The following is a 10,742-nucleotide window of genomic DNA, read 5'->3' as shown; positions in this document are numbered from 1 at the left end:
CCACAAGATGGCAACATGTGCATATAAATCTGTTGACTACCGATATGAGTAGCAATCGAGTTGGACCAATTCCTGATTTGCCAATAATATAAAATGATAATTTTATCATGCATTTGTGTACATGCTTGTCTGTATGCATCTCAGACGATTGAACATTGAGCATCTGAACTGTCCATCATAGTGTCAGCGTGTTGGGGTCATGTTTCCTGGGGAGTTTGAGCTAACAGGACTGAATACGAAACCACCCAGAGACATCAGGATTACCCAGATATGGGCTGTTTTGTCTACCATAATACCACCACAAGTTCTCAATTTCACAAACAAACTTCAAGTGCCAGACCGGGACTAGAGCAGTGCCGGATAAATGCATGTAAGGAAATCAGGGCTGTTTTTAGGAGCTCGTTCTGGGTCTCACGTGCAGAAAGGAGAGCACCAGCTGTTGCAGGTCAGACAAATGCAGAACTTTCCTGAGGGTATCATATAGCCCTCACCCCACCCCGACCTTCACCTCCACCATGCCCCATTTATCCAGGAGTCTGGAGTAGCCCCAGAAACACGAGATGAGCATCAAGCCAAACGTGTCTGAGACAGTCACACACACTGCTTTGAGATGGCCTTTTATTTTACAAATGAAACATAGTCTGGACAGGAGGAGAGGACACACCCAACAGTGCAGGAGGCGAGGCAGACACAATGGTACAGAAGGGAGGGTGGGCACTGGGCAAAATAATGTAAGCAATTTAAGGTTTTGCTATAAAACAAGAACATTTTCTTTATACCAACAGAATGGTTAACTTTTACACTATCCACTCATTGACAGATGCAGTTGGCTCGTGCAAACATTTGTTGAACATTCTGATGAACAAATTGACATTGGCTGCATTAATTCCTAGGTGCAACACTGAATAATTGCCTAAAATGCAATTCTCGAATCATTCTCACTGTAGAGTGACCCATTGTAAACACAAACACAGACACAGAGTGGACTGGAGTCTCCATGAAATATTTAAAACATTCAAGACACAACAGTATTCAGGCAGAAGCTCCTTCAGATACGGAACAGTGAGCCAAAGGAACCTTGGAATTCAGAAGTCAGTGGTAATCGCCATGACGATGTGGAAGGAAGCAGTAAAGTACTAAACCTACTTTATTGGCTCCATTGGATTTCTCACAGCGTTCCAGTCTTGTGACTTTGTGTGTCACATTTACATCTGGTCTCACTTTATGTCGCTCATGCCAAAGCCGTAGCCATGGAGTCAACATTGGGAGGGACAAATTATTTTTTTAAATCATAATTTCGGACAGCGTGCGTGGTTGCCTGTCGTAGCGTAGCACATTTATATTTGTATTTTTATATCAATATATTGGGGGGACATTTTGAACAGATTTGAATATTGGGGGGGGATGTGTAATATATATTATGATTACAGCCTTGGCTCATGCTGAGCAGTACTGACCCTGCACTACGGAGAGGCCCAATCAAGTGCCTGCAATAAACATTTATTTTGTGATTTATGTAACACATTTTGTCAGCTGACAAATGTAAACACATTTCCTTAATTATATACAAGTACAGTGACAATGTTTTTGCCAACATATGACAAGACAAGTACAGTTTAAGCTTAACATCACATTTAAGGTTTACTGAAGACCACATTTTCATCTGCCAATTTGATGTAGTGGGCTAAATTGCAGGGCTTTCAGCAGATTAACTGGTACTGACTAAAATGAGACACATGAAAACCTTTGAAAGAAACAGAAATATAGTGGTGCTATAAACCCCCTTTTCCACTTTCCTCTCAAGTGTGTGTGCATGTGTTATGGTCAGCAAAGTTCCACTGAGTAACTTTCAGCCCTCTGATTCACTGACTCACTACCTGAGAATCCAGCCCTGGCTGAACACACTTTCTAGAACATCTTAACAACCAGTACACCAGCATCACACCTACCTCTGCACAGTAGCCAACATAGGGAGCAATGAGTAAGGTGGTCACAATAAGAATCCAGTATTAATGATTTGGGAAATGTAACCAAAACCATGCATTGCTTTAGTTGTTGTAAAAAGGACATTCAATAAATGCATTCGTTGCAACAATCAACCTCTCCACAACCGACGCTGTGCTAACATGTGGATTGTTAAACCTGTACACAGAGGACATTCACAGGAGGTTAGAGTTTGTGTTGTTGGTTTTTTTTTGTACCTGAGAAGAACAGGAGAACCCAGAGGGGATTGTGGGTAAGCGGACGGAAGAATGGAGCTGAGCGTCACACACGTTAACAGAAGAGCATAACGTCGCTCTTTAAAACACACATGGTCCTCCTTCACTCACACAGCTAAGGTGAAATACCATAGTGACTCATCAATAAATAAGCCAGACGAGCAGACTTAAACACGGCTCTTTGGGGCTCTGTTCGGTGCTACGTAAACCGTTGGTTGTGGCTTCTAATCCCCCTCATGCACCCGTCCACTCGTTCCAGAAGCCTTCTCTTCCTCATCCCCCTCCTCGTCATCTCCAAAAGTCTGCTCCTCCATGTTGGTAAAGGTGTGTGAGCGTGCGGCCACCTGGGCGGCGAGGGCGGAGCTAAAGCTGAGCGCGGCCGACCCGTGCATCTCCGTCAGCCGGTCCATCACAGAGACGGCGAGGACCCTCTGTCGCAGCAGGCAGTCCACCCCGTTCTGGCCCGCCCCCTCTCCGGGCAGCCCGTCGTATTGGTAGAGACGGGTAGCGCTCCCCCCATCTGAGGCTGATCCTCCCTCCTCCCCTGTCTCCTCCCCCCTCTCCTCCACCCTACCACAGGTGAATTCAGTCACAGGCTCGGCCTCTTTCTCAGTCTCTTTAAGGGAGGGGTCATCCCTGACCTCCTCTTGGTTCTCCTGCTCTTTAAAACTCTCCGGCAGATGGTTTCCCTCCCTGCCGTCCGTCTCTGCCATGTCCACAGGAGGCGGAGCCTCCACTGGGGCGGAGTCACTCTGAAGTTCCCCAGACACGGTAGGCGTCACTGCCGCTAGGAAACAGCACAGGTAAAACACTCATTAGCTCAGCGCAAGGATGGAAGGTGAAAACGAAAAAAGAGGATAAAGGTGCACTGTAGGGGTTGGTAGAGACCTTGGTCGTTGAACAGCAGCTGTTTCCACTTCCTCCTCTCTCCCTCGGAGGCTCGCATGCCCAGCACGGCTTTGAGCTCTGACAGGACGCGGCGAGACTCCTCCCTCTCCCCCCGCTGACGCTCCCTCTCCTCTGGGGACAGCATGTCACACACCGAGCCCTTAAACTCGCCCTCCGAGTCCGAGTCTGACACGTACGCCTCCAGCTCCTGGCCAATCAGAGGAGAGACTGGTTAGGGGAACACACTGGCAGACTCTGAGACACACCATAGGTACCTCGGTGTTGTTACCTGTTCCTCAGGCACAGGGTCCCTGTCCTGGATCAGGGTGTAGGTGGGGGGAGGGGGAGGAGCCTTGGGGACCGGGGGGGCACACTGCTCTGGGCCTTCAGGGGTTCCTGTGGGTCCAACCCCAAGCATGGATTAAACATTACATACACAGACACACACAATCTACCTCAACAACACTATTAGATTGGAATATGGATGGAAACTAGGGCACCCACCCCCTCACCCCTAAACAGTGTTCCTCCCTCCTCCCTGGACTGCTTCTTGTCCTATATTCTGAAGGAGGCACTTCCTCTCTGACTGTGACTGGTCTTTGGCCAGGGCGGGGGGGGGGGGGAGGGCGAGGAAGACTTGACTAAAAATAACTCTCGCGTAACCATGGATACCCAGAGGCTACCAGGGGGGGTGGAGGAGAGAGAGGTGTGCATGTGAGCCCTCCTCACCGGGGCAGTTGTTGGCGCGTCGCAGCATGCGCTCCACCTGGCCCAGCGTGTCCTCCCAGCAGCCGGCGCTGGCCTGCATGTGGGGCTGCAGGTGGTGCAGACGGTCACTGAGGTCCTGGTAGCCCTCGCACGTCACCTCCACCGCCTCCCTGGACACCATCAGCTTCTCCAGGTCGTCCTCCATGATGATCATCCTACGGGGGCCGGAGAGCAGGGGCAGGGTCAGAGGGGGGCCCGGGGGAGGACATGGGGAGGCGGGGAGGTGGGTGTTGGGGTGGACTCACTCGCTGAGCAGGGCTTTGAGGTGCAGCTGAAGGCTGCGTACCGACGTGTGGAGGGTGTTCAGCTCTCGGCATTTCTCCCTGGCACGCCCCACCCTGTCCGTGCCGTGGGGCCGCGGCTGGGTCTCAAAGTAGCGGTGGAAGTCGTAGCTGCGCTGCAGATCGCCCAGGCAACCGGCCAGGGCATGGTGCAGGGGTTCCGTTACCATGCCGATAGTGCAATGCAGAGGCGGACAGGCCTCACCCTTCACCCCGCCCTCCGAGGGTTCCTCCAATCGCAGTGGGGACAGCAGCAGGGCCAATCGGCGGAAACACTCTGAGCTCTGTCCCACCCACAGCTGGAACAGCACCTACGGGACAGCAAGCCGACAGAGTAAGTGCGAAACCTCAACTATTAGCCTGTTCCTTGTATCTACTGTCTCACGTCCCCCCCCCCAGTCGCTCTCCCTCTCCCAGGACCTGCCTTCAGGGCCGGGAGGCTGAAGTCGTCTGTGAGCTCCTGGGCCTGCTCGTCGCTCAGATGCTCCACCCCCAGGCCCAGGCCCAGCTCCTTCAGTGGAACTGCAGACACGTAGTTTGTCACGTTGTCGATCTCAGAGTTGAGGGGGTACGTGGGTAGATATTAAGGAGCCCACAGGCTGTCACTGTAACATTCATATGTGCCTGATGTATACCCAACAGTTAGCCTGTTCCTTGTATTTACTGTCAACTCCCCCCCATCCCCTCTCCCCCTCTGGTGATCTCCCCAGGTGAAGGATATGATTTGAGCATGTGGCAGGTGGCTCTGCGGGATGCTCGGAAGGCTGAGCGGAGGGCCCGGTAAACCGCCTTCCTCAGGCCAATCAGCTGCTGCCCTCTAGGCCCCGCCCCCGGCCCGGCCCTGCTAAAGGAGCTGGCGGCACTCACCCTGTCGAGCAAACTTGACAAGTGAAATGTGATACAACTGTGCAGACGTCCCAGAGAGGGTGGGTAATACACGCAACACAGAACACGACAAGCCAACCACACACACACCCGACACACGACACAAACACAGACTGAACAGAGGATGAGGGAGGGGATGGGGGAGGTAGGGTAATACTGGGTAATACTAAACAGGATTGAAAGTTAGTGATGAATGAGTACACTTTGTGTGAATCGGATAGGCTACTTTTAAAAATCTACACTAAGATGCTGGAGTTGGAGTTAGTTTGAGGTTGGTCTGAGGTAAAAGTGCACACTAACAGTAAGGGACAGGCTACAATTGCACACTATTCATTAGCATGGGGGGGAATGTGTAAGGAGTCAATAAATAAAAACACTTACAGGGTGAACCCCCTAGAAATGACCTCCGTCTCCTGCACCAGACGCAGGGATTTCCGAGCCAGGCTGGTCAGCGTTTTGCTGTTCCCCACCAGTGCCTGCAGCTCTGAGGCCCGGGTGTGTACGGCCCTCTGCATCTGGCCCTGCCTCCACAAGCCCGCTCCCCTCAGCCCCACCCAGCCCAGAACAGCTGCACCCCAGGGGACGGCCGCCAGAGACCACACCCCCTCTGAGATGGTGTACAGGCCCAGGAGCACGGCGGCCAGGCCCACCAGCACAGCAACGTCCCTGAGATAGAGGTAAAGGGTTCCATGTTGTGACATAGAGTTAGATATGTGTGTGTGTGTGTGTACCATCTATGCATGTGTGTTGGGTCCCTACCAGTGTGAGGGCGTGGCGAGGAGGCGGGGCCTGGGCAGGGTGTGACCCAGGCTGGGGCAGCCCGAGGAGGAGCCCAGGGTGAGGAGGCTGGGGTCCAGCAGCTCAATCAGCTCCACATCCTCCTGCAGCAGCACGTCCTGCTCCAGCACACACCTCACAGAGTACTGGCCAAACACACCGTCCTGGAGGGAGGGAGAGAGACCAGCGCGCACACGGGGTAAGTCTTCGGGGAGGGAGGAAAGCCTCTTCATCCATTGGTCTCTGTCAGATCACGTGGTCTCCATGAAGACCCTTACCAGCTGCTGCTCCATCCTATGGGAAGCCGCGGCCTGGTGGAACGGGGTGCGCCTCCATACGGCTTCAGCCAATTGCCATAAAAGCCCTCCCTGTCAATCACAAAGGGGAGGGGTTAGGCCAACTATTTATAACCATACAGAACTTGTCTGTTGTTTATTCTGCAGTGTAGTGGCTTCTGCTCAATACACATATGATACCAAACACACTCTGAACCAAAACAATAACAACCAAAACATTAATTACAGCACTGGCAGTCGGCCTTCCCAGGAAGCAAGCTCTTCAAAGATGAACAAAAACATGGATGTTTGCGTGTGCGCCTGCATGTGTGCTCCTCTGCCTGCCCCAGAGTACCCTTCTACACAAACACGTGTTCTCTGGTAACAGCATCTGTGGCTGCGAGCCTGCAAGGCTCCAGAAGAACTCAATTTTAAACACGAACAGCCTGCAGCCGACCACTCTAAACACAAGAGAGCCAGACGGTGCATCCTGAAACACTCCTCAACATGACACTGCAGGCTTAGGAGACAGCGTCATAGCAACTTATGAGAGAAGTAACATTATAAACTGTTCATCTGCTGCACTAGGGTCTGTTCCTGTGTTTTGGTCCGAAGAGAATGAAGTAAACAGCGACTCAGTTGTTTTAGGGCAGCAGTGTGATTGGCTCTGAGGCTGCAGGGCTATTGATTATTGATTCGAGTCTGTGCCCCCAGGAAGTCTGCTTTCATGCAAGACTGCCCAGCATAATGAGCAACGGCAAATGGGAAACATACAGTCATTAATATGGTTACGTGTAAAGAGGTCTATAGTCAATTCCATAATTTTCCTTGTACTCAAATACTGTATCCTCCAATATTCTATATTAAAATGATTCACTGTATTCAATCCATTTAATTCTCTCTCTCAAGCACACAAGCAGTGTAGTTCCTCCCCTGGTCCTAGTCTTGTTCTTTCTCTTTAGTATTCTGTTGGCATCACATAGCCAACATTCCGCCTGCTTTGTGTGCCCTGTCTGCCGTGTTAGAACATAAAAGAATGGAAACACTGCGCAGACCTTCGTAAGTGACAGAGAGTGAGTCTAATTCACGTCCTGTCTGTCTGTGTGTTTTAGTGCGTGAGAACACATACAGTAATGCAAAGCTATTATATGACCGTGTGCTTGTTATACTGCCATTAGGCCATCCTGTACTTTTCTCTGCAGTTGCCTTTCTCACAAAAGACCACAAAACACTTGGGACAATATGGTATCTCACCATTTAGGGTTCATTAAGATCTTCGGTGACAATAAATGTGACCATGAATGAGCTCAGCTTGTTCTGCTATCAGAACAGTTTGTTTTTGCTCTGTCTACTTCACCTCATCATACATCCTATGCAAATGGCACTATAAATACTGGATGATAGGGTCACAAGGTGCACGTCTCCCTTGTCACCTTTTCCCCCTTACGTCTCTCTGCATCGCTACAGGACGACTGAGTCTAACGTCTCCTGGTTTCCTGTTTTTCCTAAAGGTTTTAGAACAAGCGACAATATCTATCCACCATCCATACTTTCCAGGCCTACATGGCTAAGCTCACGCACAACATTCACACTAACACGTACATAAATGGATTTCCTACAGATGGCCCAATTATCTCTATGTTTAACATGCTGAGATGATAAGCAACTGTTGGCCTTTGACTGTCAATAGAATGGAAGTGTGCACACACACACACACACAATGTATTTGCCCCAGCTGAGTTATCTGAGTTTAAGGAAGTATGACACCAAAAAACGATCTTAAGCTTTCCTGTCTTATATCCAGTATTCCCAAACACTCCTCTGAATAACAGAGGAAGTGTGACACAGACGGAAAGTTCCTGAACGAGGCAAGCACGACATCATTTCCTGTCCCGAAAGAAAAAGCATGAGAGAGAAAAGAAAAAAAAAACAGACCAGGGAAAATGAGCCAATGGCACCATGTGAACGTAGCTAGCTAGCTGACACTCAACACACAGCTGTACACAGTGTGGATGATTTAAGTATAAGGCAACGTGCTTGAGTACAAATGACCAAATAAAAAAAAAACATCTTCTGAAATACAGTTACTACACACCCACATTTCCCAAAAAGGCAGTTATCCATAGACAAACTACAATTGGTAGAAACAAGCTGAATTCCGTAATCTCAGTCTGTTCTACTAAATCAGACACAGATAATGGAGTGTGGGAGGGAGAGAAAGGGAGGTAGACTGACAATTCTTCCTTTCACTGAGAACTCCCCTCAGCATTGGACACATTTCCTCAGTACAAAATAAGAATAAACTAGAGAACTACCAGGTATAGAAATAAACAGCTTTATCCGGATGGGTGTGCTGTTCCCACCATGCCAGTCTATTATGTAGGTCAAGCATGTGAGTAGAAAAAGTGTATATGTAGGCTACTATATAGGTCATCATTTTGGATCAATAGCCGTTGAAATTACTTTTGTCTGCACCAAATTCAGTGTGCTGTTGTATCATAGTGGGGTCACTCACTGTAGATTTGGGAGGGAAGTCCTGGTGGGAGATGGTCACCTCTCCTCCACCACACTCCTCCTCCTGTGACACGGTCGGACATGCCTCGAAATCTGTGTGTCCTAGATCCTGCAGGTACTGGAAGAGAGGAGAGTTCTGCAAAAGCAAAGATAGGGAGATATAGAGAGAATAAAACAACTGTTCATACTCATGCTGGTTGTCTCTGAATTTTCTTGAATGGATTATTTTTAGTTGGAATTTTTTACCTATGATTATTTGTTTCTTCTGCATAATTTGTATAATGACTGTGCTGTCAGACAGAAACGGCAGGGGAGAGAGAGAGGGGATGACATGCAGTAAATGCCATGGCTAGGGCTGCAATCGAACCCAGGCCACTGCGGTAAAGATTTAGGCTTATGTGGTTTGCGTTCTACCAGGTGAGCTGCTAGCGTCACCAACCAGGCCAGAAGAACACCATGAGCCCGCCAGATTCACTAGTTCAAGCGGCTGCCTCTCTCTGCCATGAAGCTTTTCATTCCACACAGATTTCAATAAAGAGCTTTCACACTTGTGTAATTAAACCCAAGCAGCAGATTCAACTGAGTAAAAAACAAAAATACATTCACACAAGCTATCCTATTCAACTCTCAAATCACCTGAGGTTAGGACACTGTAAGAAACAAATACCGATTCATATTTATCTTTTGTTTACATATCTAGTCACAGCCCCTTCATACTCACAGCACCATTAGATATCTTGTATAATCCACTCCAAAGTCCGGTTTAACAATTAGGTTGAAAGGAATAATCTGATGACTGTATGAAGTCTCGACTCATTCCATCAAAGATTAGCTCTGCACTAATGCACTGTAAACTAGGTTGTAACAGTGTGTGTTGTAAGACTTTTTATCTTAGCCCTGCACCACAACAGCCCCCTTGTTGTCTTATTTCAAATGAGATGAGCAGTGAAATGTGTCTTATTTCAGTAGCAAACTATCTATCATTTATTTCCCTGTAGACTGAAACACAAACACTGAAGCACCGACAGATATTTCTGGATAAAAAGAAACGACATTTCAAGATTAAATTTGACCAAGATAGGCTACATGTGACCCAATTCTTAACTAACAGACGCTCATCATGTGGGGATGAGAGAAAACAGCGCATCTCTGCGTCTCTTTACACCTCAGTAATTGATTTGGACACAAATATGTGTATAACTCATCATATATTTCAACCAAAGCTTCCATATTTTTATTAGATGGATACTCACTTGCATGGTCGGAGGAAATCAGCACACATGCTCACACATCGATCCTTCAGTTGTGTTTAGCACGCATTTGCGCCGACAGTGACTCCAGACTATTCCCCACCCCACTTCTGATGAAACACCAACAAACCCATGATCTGTACAGTACTTGGCAAGCAAGCTAGCTAGCTACTTAGTTCTGGCTGGCAGCTAGCCTACTGTAGTTGGTAGTTCTGGCTTAAGTGTCAACGACGCTAATAACCTGGGTAAATTCTTAGATAGCGAGTGCAGCGGTCTTAATTTATTGTCGGGTGGGTGATGGATGGAGGGATGGGTGGATAAGGTAATGCTAGCTACTGTACAGTAGCTAACGTTAGCAGACAGAAAGGATCGCTGCATTAGCAACCCCATATTAGGACCCGCCATGTGAATCAGAAAACCTCAATAACTGTGTATCACTGTCACAGAACGCTGCGTGGTCATGATGCACAATCAATAAAATTGTTAAGGACAAACCTCAAATACCACATCTTCATCAAACTCCTCAGTCATTGCTCTCCGCCATCGATATGCAACAGTCACGCATTCTGGGATTGTAGTCGCTATGCGCTCAAAGACGAAGAAGTTGACGGAGGTGAAGCCTACTTTGTTTTGAAAACTACATTTCCCACAAATCAAATGGAGCGAGCTCACCGCTTCCTCACGTCTTCCATGCTTGTGCTGTGACAAATTTCTCATAGTTGCCTCTAGTGGCTGAGCACAGAAATGTCACTGTCCTAAACCAGGAGCCAGAAGAGGAAACAGCACCGTTGAGAAAACTTCGGGAAAAATGGAATAAAAATCATGAGGAGATAGTTTATAGACGCACCAGTCGCTGCATCAACGAACGATCACATGGATTTTAAC

General features: G+C 48.4%; 1 protein-coding gene across 3 annotated transcripts; it reads right to left on the bottom strand.

The window, feature by feature from the left end:
• Positions 1–604: 604 nt before the first annotated feature.
• Positions 605–10,414, bottom strand: vezt (vezatin, adherens junctions transmembrane protein). Of its 3 annotated transcripts, XM_067254575.1 has the most exons (13): positions 10,353–10,403; positions 9,861–9,967; positions 8,609–8,743; positions 6,097–6,186; positions 5,801–5,982; positions 5,423–5,707; positions 4,879–5,036; positions 4,581–4,729; positions 4,121–4,467; positions 3,837–4,030; positions 3,397–3,503; positions 3,108–3,315; positions 605–3,006 (listed from the first exon to the last, which is right to left on the bottom strand). In XM_067254575.1, the coding sequence occupies exons 2-13, from the start codon at positions 9,864–9,866 to the stop codon at positions 2,444–2,446; spliced, it is 2,424 nt and encodes an 807-aa protein (XP_067110676.1). In that variant the 5' UTR covers positions 9,867–9,967; positions 10,353–10,403; the 3' UTR covers positions 605–2,443. The 3 variants fall into 3 exon arrangements, with proteins under 3 accessions (XP_067110676.1, XP_067110674.1, XP_067110675.1); XM_067254573.1 differs by lacking the exon at positions 9,861–9,967 and having other exon boundaries at positions 10,353–10,414; XM_067254574.1 differs by lacking the exon at positions 9,861–9,967 and having other exon boundaries at positions 4,879–5,024; positions 10,353–10,414.
• Positions 10,415–10,742: the final 328 nt, after the last annotated feature.

The sequence above is a fragment of the Osmerus mordax genome, chromosome 17 (assembly GCF_038355195.1).
Source record: "Osmerus mordax isolate fOsmMor3 chromosome 17, fOsmMor3.pri, whole genome shotgun sequence".
Lineage (NCBI taxonomy): Eukaryota > Metazoa > Chordata > Actinopteri > Osmeriformes > Osmeridae > Osmerus > Osmerus mordax.
The sequence above is the reverse complement of the archived record's forward strand: the minus strand, read 5'-3'. Positions and strand labels throughout refer to the sequence as shown.

Bases quoted from the DNA above. Each gene is read 5' to 3' on its own strand.
- vezt (XM_067254573.1), bottom strand. From the start codon at position 10,388: ATGACTGAGGAGTTTGATGAAGATGTGGTATTTGAG. The intron at 5,983-6,096 runs GTAAGGGTCTTC...CCCTCCCTCCAG, and splicing joins ATAGGATGGAGCAGCAGCTG to GACGGTGTGTTTGGCCAGTA. The intron at 3,504-3,836 runs GTGAGGAGGGCT...TTGGACCCACAG, and splicing joins ACGCGCCAACAACTGCCCCG to GAACCCCTGAAGGCCCAGAG.